At 35.2% G+C, this 20,537-nt stretch overlaps 2 protein-coding genes and 1 long non-coding RNA gene across 3 annotated transcripts; 2 read left to right on the top strand and 1 right to left on the bottom strand.

The window, feature by feature from the left end:
* The first annotated feature begins 1,801 nt into the window (after nt 1-1,801).
* On the top strand, nt 1,802-5,815 carry LOC107916752 (auxin transporter-like protein 5). Its single transcript, XM_016846118.2, has 8 exons — nt 1,802-2,167; nt 2,263-2,448; nt 2,530-2,642; nt 2,772-2,955; nt 3,360-3,457; nt 4,162-4,369; nt 4,462-4,719; nt 5,228-5,815. The coding sequence occupies exons 1-8, from the start codon at nt 1,826-1,828 to the stop codon at nt 5,501-5,503; spliced, it is 1,665 nt and encodes a 554-aa protein (XP_016701607.1). The 5' UTR covers nt 1,802-1,825; the 3' UTR covers nt 5,504-5,815.
* A 7,728-nt stretch (nt 5,816-13,543) lies between these two features.
* LOC107917502 (syntaxin-61) lies at nt 13,544-14,363 on the top strand. Its single transcript, XM_041112242.1, has 3 exons — nt 13,544-13,652; nt 13,797-13,862; nt 14,045-14,363. Exons 1-3 carry the CDS (start codon nt 13,560-13,562, stop codon nt 14,153-14,155), a joined length of 270 nt encoding a protein of 89 aa, XP_040968176.1. The 5' UTR covers nt 13,544-13,559; the 3' UTR covers nt 14,156-14,363.
* A 4,964-nt stretch (nt 14,364-19,327) lies between these two features.
* Nucleotides 19,328-20,234, bottom strand: LOC107917071 (uncharacterized). The gene is made up of 2 exons (XR_001689683.2): nt 20,045-20,234; nt 19,328-19,606 (listed from the first exon to the last, which is right to left on the bottom strand). It is a non-coding gene; the product is annotated as an uncharacterized lncRNA (long non-coding RNA).
* Nucleotides 20,235-20,537: the final 303 nt, after the last annotated feature.

Genomic DNA, 20,537 nt, shown 5'->3' with positions numbered 1-20,537 from the left:
ATTATTTTTGAAGGTGGTGTTTAATAAAATTTAATTTTTACATATATCAAGTGATAAGAAATTTAATATTCCTTAAATAAGGTTTTGAATTTCAATTTTGTATGTAAAGAAAACAATGTTAAGAGCGTTTTACTTTCTTATTGATAGGGATGACAATGGAGTGGAGCGGGGGCGAATGCTACTAGACCTACTACCGCTCCATAATCGGCACGTTCCGTTCCACTATGGATATGAATGTATCCATCCTCGTCCCATCTCGCTCTACTTCAATTTAATTTTTGCTACTTCTCTTTAATATTTTTAATCATTTTAAATGCAAGGAAATATTTGAACATATTTACTAAAAAAATATTCAAGTATAAAAATTATGGTCTTTTTTTTTATAACATATTATGACATTTTTACTGTTTCAATAAATATATAATGATAAAATGATAATTTCATATAATAAAACGAGACAGAATAAAACAAACAATTATCATAATTACTCCATATCTATTGTCCAAAAAAATAATTACTCCATATATATTGTCCAAAAAAACCACCCCACCTCGCCCCACACTTACTTTTTAAGAGAATAAAAGTCATCTAATTAGCTCAACTTTATAATATCAGATATGGAAATTGGGGAAATTTATAATATCATAAGAAATGATATTAAAAATAAGAAGGAATGGAAGTGCATGTGTTTAGGGGTTTGGGCTATAGGGGGGCGGGGAATTGGAGCGATAGGCCATGTGATAAAAGCGACTTTCATCGTAATGTAAAGCGACCACGCCCGTTTGGGTGCAATCATGCGGTCTACTTTGTTATAATTTTTCCTCCCCTTTGCCTCATTCTTTTCTTATTTTTTAACTTCATTTTGTCTCCCTCCCTATGTGCCTTGTTTTTCTACATTTTTAACCCATCATTAATAAACCCTCTCCAAATTATTTTATCAACTTACTCTTGTGGAGTGTGTTTTTGGTCGTCATAATTGACGCATTTAATTGAGTAAATTTTAAGATTCTTTAATAGGTCTATTTATGTTCTTGGTCTCTATATTTTTTACACATTTAGAATTCAATCCCTTTCCTTTTAATCTTACCAATTTAGTCGTCCTATTCTTTTGATCTAATAATTGAAATTCAATTACTAGCACCATCAAAATATTTTCGTTACATTAACTTATGTGGTATTTAAAAAATTTCCAAGTAGTCATTATTACACATGTGGAAGATAAATCAAGCAAATAAAAATGTTAATTTGGGATTGTAAGGCTCTTGAGTATTTTTCAGTAAAGTAAAGTGAAAGTTTTTTTTTTCTTATATGGCTTTCACGTTACTTTAAATTTATCATATGAGCAATTGTTTCACATGATCTAATTTATTAGAAGTTTTTTAATTGTGTTATCAATTGAATTTTAATTATTAAATCAAAAGAATACGATAACTAAATTCTTAGAATTAAAAGTTAGGTGATTAAAAATGGCAAATGTGGGATGAGTACAGGGACTGAGAACATAATTAAACCTAATTAATATAATATTTACAGTGGTAATTTACCCACTGACCCACTCGTGCTGACAAGACACTCATCCTTTCTAATTAAATTCTAAACTATGATTAGTCTAATTGAATAACAAACTAAAAAACAGATTTTTTAATTAAAAAAATTCATAAATCAATAACAACAAAAACTTTTAAAAAAAAACACCTTTAATTTAAGCTCGAAAAAGTGAATTTTACCCACTTCCCGAACCCAAACCTCGCACCCCCCTCTGTAAAATACCTTTCAAGCAAAGCTTCTTTTTTTTTTTCATCCTTCGAGAAGCTCTCCCCACTTAATGTCTTGCAGTGTATGTATATATATACCCAATATATCTATACTATTTTCTTCACCACCTTCGCTTGAGTTATCTATCGATCCTTTTCTTGCATTGAAACAACACTACCTATATTATCATTTGAGGAAAAGCTGTAGGGGAAATAAAACAGAAGTGGAAGAGTGTGAGGAAGGGAGACAGATAATGGCAAGTAGTGATAAGGTGGTGGAGACTGTGATTGTTGGGAATTATGTGGAGATGGAAACTGAAGGAAAGCCTAAAGGCATGAAAAGCAAGATTCCTAATCTCTTTTGGCATGGTGGTTCTGTTTATGATGCTTGGTTTAGCTGTGCTTCTAATCAGGTTTCACCCATATCTTTGCTTCTTTTTTTCCACTCAGTAACTGCACTTGTTGTGTGATGATGGAGATTAAAATTAGTGTTTTTTTTTTCTTTCAGGTAGCTCAAGTGTTGCTTACATTGCCATACTCATTTTCTCAACTGGGGATGCTTTCTGGAATTCTCTTTCAGCTGTTCTATGGTTTGATGGGTAGCTGGACAGCTTATCTGATCAGCATACTCTATGTGGAATATAGAACAAGGAAAGAAAGAGAGAAAGTTGATTTCAGGAACCATGTCATTCAGGTTTTTAACTCCAAGTATATGATGAAATGGCATCGAAAACTTATTATCTTTTAATGCTCATATGTGTTTTAAATTGTGCAGTGGTTTGAGGTTCTTGATGGGCTCCTTGGGAAACACTGGAGGAACGTGGGTTTGGCATTTAACTGCACTTTTCTTCTGTTTGGATCTGTCATTCAACTCATTGCTTGTGCAAGGTACCTACTCTTTTGTATCCAAATATAAATTTCTTAGGTCCATAATAAAATAATAGAGGAATCATCATGGTGATGCACCCTGACAAATCAATTCCCTAATGTTGGGTATCTTTTGTTTTGTTATTGCAGTAACATATATTACATAAATGATAATCTGGACAAGAGGACTTGGACATACATCTTTGGGGCTTGTTGTGCAACTACTGTCTTTATTCCTTCATTTCATAATTACAGAATCTGGTCTTTTCTTGGCCTTATAATGACCACCTACACTGCATGGTATCTCACCATTGCTTCCCTCCTCCATGGCCAGGTATAACCTCTCACTTACCACTTAGCCCTTAATTTGCTTCAGTTTTAACATTTTCCACTGTTTAGTCTATTATAGAATTCACTAAACCTATGAAAATTGTAGGTACTTAAGGATGTGTCAAAATCAACTCAGTTTGTTGACATTAGTACAACACATTTACTTTGTCAACTGGACCACTTTATTAAGATGATGCTTCATGCCTGAATATATAATTTGTTTAGATTAAAATGGTTGAACATGTTGGGTTAGTCAAAAGGAAATGTGGTTGTCCTGTCCCATTTCTTGAAAAGAAAGAAAACTGCAAATTGATAACTTATTTAACTAAGCATATTATTATAATTGTGTGATGAATGAAAGAAAATCTATTATTTTTTAAAAATGGAATTTTGTTGATATAAATGTAGGTTGAGGGAGTTAAACATTCTGGTCCTACCAAGCTGGTGTTATATTTCACAGGTGCCACCAACATTCTGTATACATTCGGGGGACATGCTGTTACTGTGTAAGACTAATTTATAGTTAGAATTCGTGTCTCTTACGTTATATACAAATCTGCCCATGTTTATCAACTCAATAAATTGGATACTTAAAATGTTTTACGCCTGGTCTCTTAACTCATAATAAGCTTAGTTAGCAGCTGTTTTCTATTTATAAATGCATATAAAAACAGTTGTGAAAACGACCAGACCTCCACTTCTTTAGACATGATCTGACCATTGGAGATGCAATGACCAATCCCTGTCAAGAAACATACATATTCTCATATAAATTTTAAATTGTTGTTAATAATAGTCTATAGCAACTATTATTCGAGGTTTCATTCCCAAAAATGCCCTTTGTAAGCGTGGCAGGCAAAAGGTTCTTGGAAACCATAGTATTCCTTTTGGATGTAGAAAGCCAATGTCCTTTTTTTTTTTTGCCCTTTCCTTTCGCTTTTATCATGAGAAATGCCGTTGTGGGGGTCCTGCTTTGTTCAGTGAATCCAGCACACCCCACAGGCAGAAAAGCCCGTAAAGTTGAAAGCGGTGGGATTAAACCCAAAATTAATCAGCCTGGAGAAGGCAGGCCTTTTTCAGGCCCTGATACCAAGACTAATAGACTCTAGTTAGTACCTGCAGAAAAATGAACGTAATAAATACATGTAGTAACAAGAATCAATGGCTAATTAATGTAAGTTTAAGTTTGTGGGTTGGTGGGGATACGCAGGGAAATCATGCACGCAATGTGGAAGCCTCAAAAGTTCAAGGCCATATACCTGATAGCAACACTGTATGTGCTGACACTGACACTTCCCGTGGCTGCTGCTGTATATTGGGCATTCGGAGACATGCTTCTCGATCACTCAAATGCCTTTTCTCTTCTCCCAAGAACTCCCTTTAGAGATATGGCTGTCATTTTAATGCTCATCCACCAGGCATGCCTATGAAAAAAATTTCTCTATTATCAGATCCATACATACATAACAAATACTAGTACATGTAACAATGTTCATTCTTTCTGGTGCAGTTCATAACATTTGGATTTGCATGCACTCCACTGTACTTTGTATGGGAGAAAGCAATTGGGATGCATGAGTGTAAGAGCCTGTGCAAGCGAGCGGCAGCAAGATTGCCAGTGGTGGTTCCCATTTGGTTTTTGGCCATTATTTTCCCATTCTTTGGACCAATAAACTCCACCGTGGGATCCCTCCTTGTTAGCTTCACTGTCTACATAATTCCAGCACTGGCTCACATTTTCACCTTCAGATCAGCAACTGCTCGAGAGGTAAGTAATTATTTAAGCTAATTAGAGTTAGAACAGGCAAATGCAGAATATCTGACATAATTTTTTACTTTATGTCAGAGTCAAACATTTGACTGAGAATTGAAAAATATATATATATATTTTTTGTAATAAAAAGTATATGTTATTAGGTATTGAATTTGATTTGGTATTTAATAAATCCAAGATACAGGGAGATAGCGTGTGGTCACAGTCTAGCAGACCAGTCCCGGGTCTTTCTCCTAATCTCCTAATCTTTTAGATTTAACACTGAACATATTTGGACAACATGTTGATAATTGTGAGTTTGTAATATTTTTTGCAAAAGGCACGAGATTCGTGCTTCAACTATTAACCAGAATATGTTCATGTTCTTGTTCGTACCTGATTCCCCATATCTGGGGGTACCACACAAAACTTGTCTTTATCTGAGAAAATTTTTTTCACTGTTGGATCATTGATTCATGTATGAGTATTAATATGTGGTGTGGGATGAACGGTTTTGATGCAGAATGCAGTGGAGCAACCATCCAAGTACTTTGGAAGATGGGTTGGGACATATACCATAAACGTGTTTGTTGTGGTGTGGGTTCTAATTGTTGGGTTTGGATTTGGTGGATGGGCGAGCATGACAAATTTCATACATCAGATTGACACATTTGGGCTCTTCACAAAGTGTTACCAATGTCCACCACCAGCATCGGCAGTCTCACCACCACCCCACGGCCATAATGCCACCGCCGCTGCTCCGCTACACCACCCTTTCAACCACACTCGTAGCCCCTGAATTGCTCAAACTATAGTGGGGGTTCCCTCCTCATGGCTTAACAAAAATGCAACCATGAATATGTCATCGTGTCATTAGCAGCACACGCTGGTTCATCCTTGCTACTTTTAGACTGTTAACAGAGAAGATAATACACACACAATGCTCATCCAATTTGAGTCTTTCTCTGTCGTTTATATTTAGCTTAAAGAGTTTGTAATGCATTTCCAGAAAACGAAAAAAAAGGAAAGAAACAAAGTTTGTATCAAAAATTGAAGATCCTACGTTGTAGCTATGGTTCAGTCTTTGATAATGTACGAGTTGTTCTCTTGCCCCTGCCCTTCACAATAATGTCAAGCTTTCCCTAGGTTTTTTTAGTTCAATGTTGAGTATTGAATTATCAAAGCAAACATTTGCCCCTATCTAATGGAAAGTGTATGTGAAAACTTGGTGGGCGAGTGGTAAGTAAGTTCTATATTTTTTAAGCAAGATGTTGATAAAGAGAAGAGGCTTTGTCTAGGTCTAATTTGGCTTGACTTAATTCCCAATATAATTACCGGATATCAAGGGTCTAAAACCAAAAAGAAAAAAAAGAGATGGAATCTACTTAAACTATAACATGACAGAATAATAAGTCCCAATCCTACAGTAGGATTCTGCTGTAAAGAAAATTGGCAGTGAATTGTCTCTCTTATTTCCAGACTCTTTACTTTCCTCTATTCAAAGGCTAAGCCAAATCATTTTTATTAGGAAAAGAAAAAGAATGATAGGAAGTCTAAAAGCTTTGAAAATGGAAGAACTTGACTGATCATACCAAATCAACCAAACAGTTTTTGACACAGAAAGGATAACACATAAGGGAAGGGGGTTACTAAGAAGTACTGAAAATTTTCCTGATATCAAGCATTATGTAAGATTTAATATTGGTGGAGTTGTAACAATCAGGCAAAAACGATTCTTAGAAAAGATGAAGAAAAGGGTTGATTGCATGCCCAAAGCTTGACATTGCTCAAAATGGTTAAAGGGATAACCAGCTAGGAACGATTCTCATATTGTGTAATCATCAGTCGTGCAATTTGACAGCAAACTAATAAAAATAACCTGAAAACCAGCTAGTAGAATTGAAGGAGATGATTATTAGCAGCCCATAGAACCAATTTTATGATGAATATTTTGATTTTCGACCCAGACTTTTACACGCCCCATATCTAGGGCGTTGGTGCTTGGACCTTGAAAGCGATAGTTCAAGCAATAAAGCAGCTTTCAAGCAGGGCATAGGTAGGGAGAAGAATAGCTGAAACTTGAAAGCGTTTCTTCTTTACCAACAAACTGTGGGAATCTCGAAAAATACAGTACTTTAAATCCTCTCAACTTGTTGAATATTATTTTTTTCCGAGGATAATTTACATGAATCAATTAAATTAAAACGGGGATTGGATATGTTGGTGGATTGTTAAGCAATAAAGTTGCTAGCAAAGACATACATAAATACACAAATGGCAGTAGTAGTTTGGGAATCTTAATGATCTTGCAGCCATGAAAGAGCTAATATGTTGCATTAGTCACAAGGCTGTCAAAGCTTCCTTTTCTAAGAGAATTAAAAAGGGGAAAGAAAACCATATTCCCTTTGCAGTGCATGCGACCAAAGTGGGAAAAAAATAAAGGGTTTCAAGGCTTTTCAGTTGAAGTCATTTCTCTTTAATCGTAAGGCAACAAGACAAATGATTTGGGGGGGGGGGGGTGGCAGACAATTCTCTTCTTCCTGCATAATACAAGACAACTTTCCTTTTTGTTTTTCAGACTCAATTTGGTCTAAAGATTACCGGAGAAGTTGTGAATGTGACAAAATGCTAGCTTTATGGCATTTAATTCTTTCTGTTCCCTAATTTAACAAATTCGACAACAATTCAATGAATTTCTCAAATGAAGTCTAAGAGAGAGATTGCTTGATCTTCTTTGTTTCGGATTTTCAGTTAGATAACATTTTGAGTGTTTCTTATTGGAACCCACCCATTGTTTGAAAAGTCAAAAAGGGTGGGCACCGAAAGTAGAAAGTAAAATTGGTTGGCAAGTTGGGTTAAAAGTTGGCATGGGATAATTGCAATTTTGGTCCCTAATTGTATAGGGACATTGCAAGTTGATCCTTGAACCTCAACTATAAATAGGCCTAACCATTTCTTACTTTCTTCATCCCATAATTGCCATTCTCTACTTAAGGCATTACTCTCTCTCTCTATTTGTAAATTTCACTTGTAATTTTTGGAGTGAAATATATTTGGTAGTGCTCGAGGACGTAGGCAAAATTTGCTGAACCTCGTTAAAATTCTGGTGTTCTTTATTATTTGTTTTGCATATTTGGTGAATGTGATTGTAGTGATTTATTGTGCTATTAAATTACGATAGAGGGATATTCTGGCTAGGAAAGACTTGGTATTTAAGTGATCTTCGTGATCTACCTCTCTTTCCTGGGAATTGAACTTAATGTGATTTTTCAGTACAATAATTTTACTCTTTTACACGCTTCCGCGCAACAATTGGTATCAGAGCCAGATTCGTACTTGGGGAATACGACCGTTTATGGTACTATTCACGTATACGATACTATTCACGTATACAATACTATTCACATATACGACACTATTCACGTATACGGTACTGTTCACGTATACAGTAGTTGGGATTGAGGAGAAAAATGGCAGCAGCATCGTCATCAGCAAGGACTACTGTGACAAATGCAAAATTTAAAGTAGAGAAATTTGACGGTACCAATAATTTTGGTATGTGGCAATGTGAGATCCTGGATGTCTTATGTCAGCAAGAGCTAGATATAGCCCTTGAAGAAAAACCTGACAAGATGGATGACAAGGAGTGGGCCAAGATCAATAGACAAGCGTGTGGTACAATCCGCCTATGTTTGGCCAAAGAGCAGAAGTACTCTGTCATGAGGGAGACATCAGCGAAGAAGTTATGGGATACACTGGAAGAAAAGTTTCTAACGAAAAGTCTTGAAAATAGGCTTTATATGAAAAAGAAACTTTATCGATTCACGTATGCACCCGGTATGTTGATGAATGACCATGTGAACTCATTCAATAAAATTTTAGCAGACTTGCTAAATTTGGATGAGAAATTTGAAGATGAAGACAAGGCATTATTGTTGTTGAATTCCCTTCCTGATGAATATGATCATCTTACCACCACATTGCTTCATGGGAAGGACACGATCACATTTGATGCAGTCTGTAGTGCGTTGTATAGATCTGAGACTCGAAAGAAAGATAAAAGAGATCACAGAGATACAACCGCAGAAGTCTTAACAGTAAGAGGTCGTTCACACAGCAGCAAATCTGGTAGAAGGGGAAAGTCCAAAGGGAGACCCGCCAAAGATGAATGTGCCTTTTGCCGTGAAAAAAGGGCATTGGAAAAAGAATTGTCCTAAGCTACAAAAGGGCAAGGCTATTTCTAATGCATGTATAGCGGAGCATGATGAGGAGTCAGACTTTAGCTTGGTTGGCATGGCAATGGCATGTCAAACGGATGAGTGGATTTTGGATTCAGGATGTACTTACCATATGTGTCCTAATAAGGACTGGTTTTCTAGTCTTAAAGAGCTAGAAGGTGGAATTGTTCTTATGGGCAATGATAGTGCTTGTAAGACAATGGGAGTGGGTACAGTCCAATTGAAGAATCACGACGGCTCAATCCAAGTCTTGACAGATGTTCGCTACGTACCTAGCCTGAAGAAAAATCTCATCTCATTAGGGGCCCTAGAATCTAAAGGGCTCACAATCACTTTGAGAGATGGATTACTAAAAGTAGTAGCTGGGCAACTGACGGTGATGAAAGGCACAAGAAGAAATAACTTGTACTTTTTAAATGGAAGTACAGTTATTGGATCAACATCAACAGTTTCTACAAAAGATGTAGATTCAGAGGCTACCAGATTATGGCATATGCGATTGGGACATGCTGGTGAAAAAGCTTTGCAGACATTGGCGAAGCAAGGCTTGTTGAAAGGTGCAAATTCTTGCAAAATGGAATTCTGTGAACATTGTGTTCTGGGCAAGCAGAAGAGGGTAAAATTTGGTCCAGCAATTCACAATACGAAAGGAATTCTGGACTACGTTCACAGTGATGTGTGGGGACCTACTAAAGTAGCTTCTTTGGGAGGTATGCACTATTTTGTTACTTTTGTTGATGATTATTCAAGAAAAGTATGGGTGTATCTAATGAAAAGAAAAAGTGAAGTTTTGGATGCATTTCTGAAATAGAAGAAGATGGTGGAGACTCAGACTGGTCGAAAGGTCAAACGACTTCGATCAGATAATGGTACTGAGTACAAAAATGATCCATTTCTACAAGTATGCCAAGATGAGGGCATTGTGCGACACTTCACTGTTCGGGATACACCACAGCAGAATGGGGTGACAGAACGCATGAATCGAACTATACTGGAGAAAGTTCGATGTATGTTGTCCAATGCTAGATTGGGCAAAGAATTTTGGGCTGAGGCAGTTACATATGCGTGCCATCTAATTAATCGTTTGCCATCAGCTGCAATAAATGGAAAAACTCCTATGGAGATGTGAACTGGTAAATCTGCTACTGATTATGATTCTTTACATGTATTTGGTTCCACTGCATATTATCATGTAAAAGAATCTAAGTTAGACCCAAGAGCAAAGAAAGCATTATTCTTGGGTATAACTGATGGTGTAAAAGGATACCGTCTCTGGTGTCTTGATACAAGGAAAATTGTTTTCAGTAGAGATGTGACTTTTGATGAATCAACCATGTTGAAGTACAAAGGATGACAAAACCAGTAGTACTTTGCAGCAGGTGGAGCTTGAAAAGGTTAACGATGATCCAGCTAATATTGAAGGGACAAATGATGAAGAGGTTCCTACCCAAGAACCTCTACAGCAACAAGATTCAATTGCATATAGAAGGCCAAGAAGAGAGATTCGTAAGCCTGCTCGTTTTGATGATATAGTGGCCTATGCACTTCCAATTGCAGATGATGATGTTCCTTCTACTTACACAGAAGCAATAAGTAACCCTGATGGTGTAAAGTGGAAGCAAGCAATGAATGAAGAAATGCAGTCTCTTCATAAAAATAAGACCTGGGAGTTGGTGACACTACTCAAGGGAAAGAAGGCAATTGGATGCAAATGGGTATATGCAAAGAAAGAAGGATTTCCTGATAAAAATGAAATTCGATACAAGGCTAGATTGGTAGCAAAGGGTTACGCTCAAAAAGAAGGAATAGACTACAATGAAGTGTTTTCTCCAGTTGTGAAGCATTCGTCTATTCGGATTTTGCTAGCCTTAGTTACGCAATATGATCTTGAACTAGTTCAGCTTGATGTGAAGACCGCGTTTTTACACGGTGATTTGGAAGAGAAAATCTATATGACTCAGCCAGATGGATTCAAGGTTGCTGGAAAAGAAAATTGGGTTTGCAAACTGACAAAGTCGCTTTATGGATTGAAGCAATCTCCGAGGCAGTGGTACAAGTGATTTGATCAGTTCATGAAAGGGCAAAGGTACACAAGAAGTAAATTTGATCATTGCGTGTATTTTCAGAAGCTACAAGAAGGAACTTTCATATACTTGCTCTTATATGTTGATGATATGCTAATAGCATCTAAGAGCAAAATTGAGATTGAAAGATTGAAGACTCAACTCAATCTCGAGTTTGAGATGAAAGATCTAGGAGAAGCTAAAAAGATTCTCGGCATGGAAATATAGAGAGATAGAGCTCATGATAGAGTTAGCTTGTCTCAGAAGCAGTATTTGAAGAAGGTACTACAACAGTTTGGCATGAACGAGCAGACAAAACCTGTAAGTACCCCGTTGGCTTCTCATTTCAAGCTTTCTGCACAACTATCTCCTTCGACGAATACGAAACGAGAATACATGTTGCAAGTTCCGTATTCTAATGCAGTGGGTAGCTTGATGTATGCAATGGTGTGTACAAGACCCGACATTTCACAGGCAGTTAGTATAGTGAGCAAGTATATGCATAATCCTGGAAAAGGACATTGGCAAGCTGTGAAATGGATTCTACGGTATATTCAGAAGACCGTAGATGTTGGATTACTGTTCAAGCAGGATAATACACTTGGTAAAGGTGTTATTGGGTACGTTGATTCTGACTATGTCGGTGATTTGGACAAGCGAAGATCAACCACCGGTTATGTGTTTACACTTGCTGGAGGACCAATAAGTTGGAAGTCTACACTACAGTCTACAGTTGCGTTGTCAACCACAGAAGCCGAGTACATGGCTGTAACAGAGGCTGTAAAGGAGGCTATTTGGTTACAAGGTATGGCTAAAACCTTGGGGTTGGTTCAGGAGCATATTAACGTGTATTGTGATAGTCAAAGTGCTATTCATTTAGCAAAGAATCAAGTCTATCATGCACGTACAAAGCATATCGACGTACGATTCCATTTTGTGCGGGAAATTATTGAAGAGGGGAAAATTTGTCTTCAGAAGATCAAGACTGCAGATAATCCCGCAGATATGCTGACCAAGGTGGTAACAGCAACCAAGTTCGAACATTGTTTGAACTTGATCAATATCCTGCAAGTTTAACAGTTGAAGAAGGCACTATCAAGTATTGTTGTCAAAGGCAGAAAGAATTGTGTGAAGATAAGATTATCCTAATCAAATCTTCAAGGTGGAGATTATTGGAACCCACCCATTGTTTGAAAAGTCAAAAAGGGTGGGCACCGAAAGTAGAAAGTAAAATTGGTTGGCAAGTTGGGTTAAAAGTTGGCATGGGATAATTGCAATTTTGGTCCCTAATTGTATAGGGACATTGCAAGTTGATCCTTGAACCTCAACTATAAATAGGCCTAACCATTTCTTACTTTCTTCATCCCATAATTGCCATTCTCTACTTAAGGCATTATTCTCTCTCTCTATTTGTAAATTTCACTTGTAATTTTTGGAGTGAAATATATTTGGTAGTGCCCGAGGACGTAGGCAAAATTTGCTGAACCTCGTTAAAATTCTGGTGTTCTTTATTATTTGTTTTGCATATTTGGTGAATGTGATTGTAGTGATTTATTGTGCTATTAAATTACGATAGAGGGATATTCTGGCTAGGAAAGACTTGGTATTTAAGTGATCTTTGTGATCTACCTCTCTTTCCTGGGAATTGAACTTAGTGTGATTTTTCAGTACAATAATTTTACTCTTTCACACGCTTCCGCGCAACATTTCTTTTTGTTGGTATAGATTGATAAGTTGCAATCAAGTTTTCATCAATGGGAAAGAATTCTCCCCGACACTGGAGAACAAGTACATCTCACGAAAGAGCTACTTGCTAATTGTGAGAGCATCAAATGGCAGGTACTCAAATTAAGTATTCCTCCTTAATTGAACTGGATCCTTGAAATGGGGGAAAAGACTATGTTGTGATGCTGTGTCTTACTTCATCTTTGTTGGGTTAATTGAACAATATTAATCCAATTTACTACTGCTGAAAAAGATATATTTCTTGATAGGAAGGTAGATGAGTTGAACAAAACAGTAGATGAGTTGAACAAAAAGGCATTGATAATAGAGAACTTGAAAGCCAGAGAAGATGGACCATCACTACTCGTACTCAGGTATATCGTCTTTATAGTTGCTACATTTTTTTAATTAAGGACTGGAGATATATTAATAATGTTTATTTGTTGATTGAGGCATTGCAGGCATTGTTCTGTTAATATAATTGTAACTTATTGTGATTCTTAGTCTTAATGTCATGGACCCTTTTTAAGGATTGTTTTGTTGAATTAGGTAGGAGATGTGAAAAAATCTGTAGTAGCCCGAAAAGAAAATGGTAATTCCGCAAGTGCAATACGCCGTGAATTAATGAAACTGCCAATTTCGCATCAGTTGGACAGATCATATCAGGATAGTGCAGAAGATAATGATAACTTTATCGCATCAGAATCAGATAGACAAATGCTTCTTATAAAGTAGAGTATCCTTGACTACACTGCCTTGAGTTTGTTTCATTAACATACTCCGTCATCCAATTTTAATAGTTTTCGGTTGCTTATTAAGTAGTAGTTCTATGCAGCAGGATGAGGAGTTGGATGAACTTAGTGCAAGTTTTGAGAGAATTGGAGGTGTTGGCCTTACAATACATGAAGAACTTCTTGCACAGGTGAGTGTGTAACGGTATAATCTCTATGGTACTTTCTCTTTTTAATCTTTACTTAGTCATGCATGAATTATTTAATATGTTCTGTTCAATTTCAATGTAGGATCAATATCTACGATTTCATATGCTAATACTTTGGTGTTTCAGGAGAAAATAATAGATGACTTGGGTACTGAAATGGACAGTACAACAAACCGACTGGATTTTGTTCAGGTAATTCCCTTTAATGGCAGTTTCGTAGATGCAAAACAATCCTATCTGCAATCTGAGAGTGAATTGTTTGGCCTTTTGTGCTTACATTTTAACTTGAGCTGAGTTTGCTGCCCATTAATTACATAATAGCTTGTCTTGAATGATTACTTTGTTTTGGAAATTCATGTTTTTGTCCATTGCAGAAAAAAGTGGCTATGGTTATGAAGAAGGCAAGTGCTAAGGGCCAGATTATGATGATATTATTTTTGCTAGTTTTGTTCATTATTCTATTCATTCTAGTCTTCCTCACTTAGTCTTCTGATTGTTATACACAAGTCTGATATTTGGATATAACCATCGGAGCTGCGGAACATAGAGGAGTTGGTTGGTATGATATCAAAGTGTTGAATAAACAATGATCAGAACATGCTGAATGAAGAAAGCATTTTTCTTCTGTGCATGTGAAATTGTTGAACTTGATTTAGGATTATGTAAGACATGGATATATGTATATGTATACTTCTAATTGTAATATATGTAAAAACAATTTAAATAATTGAGTATTATTATATATTTAATTTGATTTATTTATTTATAAATAAATCATTGTAATATATATAAAAACAATTTAAAATATAAATTTATTAATATATGTAAAAATAGCTTTTCCGGAAAATATTTTCAGGTAATATGCCAAACAATAGAAAATATTTTACACAGATTCATCCAAACATCAAAAGTAAATCATTTCCAGAAAAGTAAATCATTTTCCAGAAATCATTTTCCGGAAAACATTTTACTGGCAAACAAACGGAGCCTAAAATGATCCAATTAGAGAATATGGACTAAATCTACAATTGTATGCATAGTACAATAATGGCGGATCCTGAGACTAAGTTTTGAGTGGCCAAGTAAAATTTTTAAAAATTTTAGGATTTGAATGATTTTTTTTAAAAAGTAGGGGTCGAATTAATTTTTTTTGTGAGATTAATGAGAATTTTTAATAATCTTAAGAAAGCTTAATTAAAATTTGCAAAAACTAAAAAAGTATAATGAGAATTTTCAAAAAATTGAGGGGGGCTAATGAAAACTTTCTAAAAAAAAATCAAAGAAGAAATCAAAATCTATTTTCAAAATTTTGGGGGGCCAAGGCCCCGGTCTGCTTCTGTAGTACAAGAAAAATAATTGAATTTAACCAAACAAATTTAACTAAATTTAACTATTACTGTTTGGGCTAAGACTAAAATTTAAAAATTTAAAAAGTACAGTGATTAAAATTGATCAATTTCAAAAGTATAAGGATTAAAATTGATCAAATTAAAATATAAAGATTAATTCCACAACTTTCACAAAGTACAAGGATTAATAACAAATTTTAATCTTAATATTTAATGGTCATTTTTTTAAAACAATCTCATTATAAGTTCTAATCGTATCTACTCTTTTTGACACATCCATGTTCTCTTGGATTAGTAATAACGCCTATGCCAGTCAAGTTAAGACTCAATCGGCTTGTTAAAATTAAATCTCTATTTGATGGCAAATTCTATTTTTTTTTCAACTTAACATTAATGTTAAACTAAGTTTTATTTGATATTATGTTTTGATATAACAAATTAAAGTGTTTTTAAATAAAAGTTAAAGTTAAAAACAAAATTGACAAATTGATTTCTCAAATGAAGTCTAAGAGATAAATTTTTCGATCAATACTTTAAAACTCTTAGAAATTTTTTGAATCAAACTTAAAATCAAGTTAAAATAATTTTAATTAAGTAAGAACTCTTTCAACTAGTCAAACTATTTTTAAAACAAGTCAAAATAGCTTCAGGCCCAAAAGTATCGATATTTTTAAAACAACTCTTAGAAAATTGACATTTTGTTTTTTCATAAATTCAGCTAAGTATCGATCTAGGATCAATAACTTTCATATGGTATTGATAAAATTTATCTAGTATCGATATTTCAGCCCCAACAGTCACTGAATTTTGTATTTAATGCAAAAATTATCGATACCATTTTATCTGGTATCAATACCTATTGTTGTAGGTGAATTAACTGCACTGGTTTTCACATCCCCAACAGTTCTATTCATATCTCCAACAACCACAATGGTTGGAAATCAATTAGGGGTATAAATATCAGCTTTCAAAGATCCTACAACAACAAGAACGCACATTCAAGAAAAAAGATCAATCAAACAACCTTTGTGACAAATATTTCATATTTTTCTTTTATACACTTGTGAACATTATTTCCATTCTTTTTGCTCAAGTGTTTTTCATTGTAATTGAGCTTAATTTGCAAATACATTGATCTTGTAAGAATTATTTCTTTATTTGCTTTTTTATATCTCTTTGAGAGAGTTTGTATCTTAAGGTTTGGGTAAAAACCTTAAGGGAGTTTGTAAGGTTAAACCTTGTCCCCAAAGGTTATCAAATTAGTGAATTTGAGAAAATCCTTAGTTGTGAAAGACTAAGGTAGTGGAGTAGGCAATTGGGGCTAAACCATTATAAATTGAAGAGTTCATTGCCTCTATCCTGTTCTTAGCAATCACAAATTTTAAAGAGGTCAATTCACCCCCTCCTGGTGATTTAGAGTTAAACTATCAAGCTAACAATTGGTATTAGAGTTAGTCATTTTTAGATGGTTTAACAACCAAAGAGGAGATCCTTGAGGAAGCTCAATAATCATCAACTCAATTCCTACAATAACGTTTACTTTCGACTCAATTTTTCTTGGAGAGTCTCAATTTATTTCCAAGCCTCCTTATTCCAATGGTGCTAATTATTCATATTGGAAGATAAAGATGATGTTATTCATCCAAGCATATAATCTTGCGGTTTGGGACATTCTCATGGATGGCCTTTCAATACCACTCAAGCAAGAAGAAGAGCGCTTAGTTCCAAAGAGTAAGAAAGAATGGAACGAAAGAGATAAAAGGAGTATTCAACTCAACGCTAAGGCCATGCACAGTCTCTTTTGTACACTTGGTCTGGATGAGTATAGTAGAGTATTATTATGTTCGAATGCCAAGGAGATATGAGGTAAACTTGAGGTAACTCATGAAATGAAGAAGTCAAATGTAGGAATCCTCACTCTCAATTACGAAGGCTTCAAGATGAAGCCTCGGGAAGACATCAAAGTTATGCCCAATAGATTCACCATCGTCATTACTAGGCTAAAATCCTATGGGAAAACCTATCCCAATGAAAAAGTTGTGAGGAAGATGCTTCAAAACTTCCCTAAGTCATAGGAAGCCAAGGTGATCATAATTGAAGAAGTAAAGAATTTAGAAATGTTGACTTTGGATAAGCTCATCAATTCTTTGCTTACACATAAGATGTGACTTAATGAAGGGGTAGAAGAAGGTTGGTGTTGCTCTCAAATCCACCACCGTTGAAGATAGTGAATAAAGTGAAGAGGTGGATGAGGACAAAGAGATGGCCATGTTTGCTAGAAGATTCAAGAAGTTTATGAGGTCTAATAGAGGGAGAAATTTCCAAAAGGATGAATGGCTAAAGCTTGAATCTACTAAGGAGAAGGACTCTATCATATGTTATGAATGCAAGAAGCCAGGATACATTAAGTTTGATTGTCCCCAACGGAAGAAAAAGGGGGCAAGAAAACAAAAGCTCAAGACTCTTGTTGCTACTTGGAGTGATGAGGATTCATCCAACAGTGAAGATCAAGAAGTAGCCAACCTTTGCCTTATGGACATTGATGATCCTAAGGTAACTTGTAACACCCTCAACTGACCTAATTCGCTGGGTTCGAATTTTGGGTACTTAACAATTAAACAAAAACATATTACAATTTCTTATTTCTCTAAATATTCTATTTATCATTTCAACTGAAAAACTTAATATCTAAAAACAGAATGAGTATTTAAAAATACTATTTACATCAACGTGATATAAAAAATTACAATAAAGAAGTTTGTTAACTATAGGCACCTAAGATATATCCTAAAACTATGCCATATTTTCACTGTATGCATAATAACCCACTTCGTTGCTACTCGAGCATACACCTAGCATCGTTCCTCCTAACGCAAACTCTTTCCCAAGTACTTGGAAACCATAATAAACTTGGTAAGTTCAAAAGGACTTAGTGAGCATTATTATAAATTACCTTGGTATATACTTCTTATTCTTTGAAGGACATCAATGCGTTAACCATCATTCTGAACCACTTATATTGAGCGGATACCACTTCAATAGCCAAGATTGGCCATCTCCTCAATTGGAATTGTAGATGACATAATAATCCTTCTCAATATTTAAATTAAATGTTCACTTTGATTCTTTTACGAGATTACAGGCTTGTTCTTAAATTAACTACTGAAGTTGTCTTTCTTGCAATGTAAATGTTCTTACAATGCCACTTATCATCAATTTGAACTTAGAAAATCAATGAGCTAATATTTTCATATCACAATTTTACTATGCATGCAAAATATGAAAGACGAAAATACAAAAGACATAACAATGAAATGTGAAATTTATTTATTCATCGTTCAAATACATAGAAAACAATTACGTGTTTACTAGACTATGGGCACATTTCCCAATAGTTATGGGGCACTTCACCATGCCAGTTATCATTATGTTGCCAACTTCAGCGAATGGGGCAAAGAGTGGTCATTCGGCTGTTAATGAAGATGATGACTTCGAAGGCGCATTTGAAGATAATTTGGCACCCAAGCATGTTCCTCCTCTGGCTACTTCATCTCAAGCTACTCAACCTTCATCCGAGATTAATGTTTCCATCATCGATGCTCTACACTTTTTGAGCAATGATGTTCAAGGACTTAAAGATAAGGTTAGAACTCATAGAGATAAGATTAACTCTTGGTTGTCTACATTAGAGATGTAAATGGTATCTCTCCTTATTCATTTTCCTTCGACACCTCTTTTTTCTACTCATGATGATGATTAAAGTAGATTTTTAAATTTGCATCTTCATATCATTGTTCATAACATTTGCACTATTACTTTTGCTTATTTCTTATGACTATGAATTTTTGAATTTTAATGTTTTTATTAGTATTATAAGATACTTTGGTAAATTTTTTTACATGTTAGTTAATTTAGTCTTTATTTTCAATACAACCTTGAAGTAACCATCTTTTTCTCCTAAAGCTTCATTTGATTTTTTGATATAACAAAAAAGGAGAGAAAGTCAAGGTAAATTGATTGATATTGTGCTATGCAAATTATGTTACCATTTTTCTTCAAAGTAAAACTGAATGTCAAATTTTGAATTTATGTCAAATTTTTTTAGGCCATAAATTGAAAATGATTTTTATTAAGGGAAAGCAATTTATTCAAAAATAAATTTACCAAATATTTTGTTATATCAAAAAGGGGAAGATTGTTAAGCTAAGCTTTATTTGATAATATGTTTTTGTAATAGGCCCAATTAGCCTGGGCCTATACAAAACCAAAAACCAAAAAATAAAAACAAAAACAATGAACAGCCCAGAATAAGTCAATGTCCATTTACAAGTTATTTAACCCAAAATATATATATACAGTCCAGCCCAGATACATTTTTTAAAACCCAATTGCATAAATCCTAAACCCAATTAAATAACCCAAAGTCCCAGCACATTCAATACACGACCCAAAAACTGGTCCAGGTGATTGTTCTAAAAGCTCTAAGGTTTCTCCCTCTCGCGCAGCAGCCAGCAATTCGGATGAGCAGCGCACGTGCGCCACCAACCTCTCACGCGCGTCTCTGCTTGTGCTTGTGTACGGCCTGTCCTGCAAATGGAATATACGAGAAGGAGAATAACAGAGTCTACAGCAAATAACAGCAATAAAATGTAATTTTATTTTTTGATTTTACTCAGTAAATCCGACTATAAAAGCTGACGAATGTACTTGCAAAAAACTTACGAACGCATAATACGAATACGAAATAAAAAAAAAGATCCAAAAAGTTAGAAGGTGATTCTATTCTTTGATTTGTTATTACGTTTATTTTTTGGATAATTCTTTTATCTTAGTTTGTTTTTGATGCGACGAACCCATTTTCCTTCGTTGAAGTCTAAGTTCAAAGGGGATTTCGGGAATAAAAGGGCAAGGTCTTGAGATTTTGTGCTATTCGTCGGTTGCAATGGAGCTTTAGTGGTTGGACGGAGAGGTCCTCTCATTACATCCAAAAAAAAAAAAAGAAAAAGGGATAAGACGGAGACTCACCTGATTGATTGGTAGGACGTCGGGGTTCTCCTTCGTTAAAACCAAATCCGATCGGGATCGAGGCTCTCTTTTTGATTCATTGTGGTGGTAAGTGCACCAAACTTGGCCGAACAGAGGACCCAAAGAGGAGAAAACTATGGGGAAATAAAAGGGGCTAGGGTTATTTTAAAAGGGGCCAATTGTTTTCTTTGTTTTTTTTGGAGGAAATGTTTGGTTTTATAAAAGGGAAGAAACAACGCCGTTTCAAGGGGAAATGTTTGGTTATTTGCTGCAGATGGTTAATTTGTGCGATTGATCCCTCCCATTAGCTCTGATTTTCAATTGGAACCTGTCGAAACTATTTTTTTGAAAAACGGGGATTGACTTTGGTTTTGAAAGTAAAAACGAAAATTGGGAGTTGCCACCAATCGTTTTTTATTTAGGTGTGATCGGATCACCAAGAAGTTTGGTTGTTTAAATAAAACATTTTGGTTTACTAAAACAACGATTTTGG

The sequence above is a fragment of the Gossypium hirsutum genome, chromosome A01, assembly GCF_007990345.1.
Source record: "Gossypium hirsutum isolate 1008001.06 chromosome A01, Gossypium_hirsutum_v2.1, whole genome shotgun sequence".
Taxonomy (NCBI): Eukaryota; Viridiplantae; Streptophyta; class Magnoliopsida; order Malvales; family Malvaceae; genus Gossypium; species Gossypium hirsutum.
This window is presented reverse-complemented; position numbering and strand designations above follow the sequence as displayed.

Coding starts and splice junctions, on each gene's coding strand:
- LOC107916752 (XM_016846118.2), top strand. CDS start 1,826: ATGTCTTGCAGTGTATGTATATATATACCCAATATATCTATACTATTT. Junction 2,168..2,262: donor TTAGCTGTGCTTCTAATCAG/GTTTCACCCATA, acceptor TTTTTCTTTCAG/GTAGCTCAAGTGTTGCTTAC. Junction 3,458..4,161: donor GGGGGACATGCTGTTACTGT/GTAAGACTAATT, acceptor GGGGATACGCAG/GGAAATCATGCACGCAATGT.
- LOC107917502 (XM_041112242.1), top strand. CDS start 13,560: ATGCAGCAGGATGAGGAGTTGGATGAACTTAGTGCAAGTTTTGAGAGA. Junction 13,653..13,796: donor ATGAAGAACTTCTTGCACAG/GTGAGTGTGTAA, acceptor TTGGTGTTTCAG/GAGAAAATAATAGATGACTT. Junction 13,863..14,044: donor ACCGACTGGATTTTGTTCAG/GTAATTCCCTTT, acceptor TGTCCATTGCAG/AAAAAAGTGGCTATGGTTAT.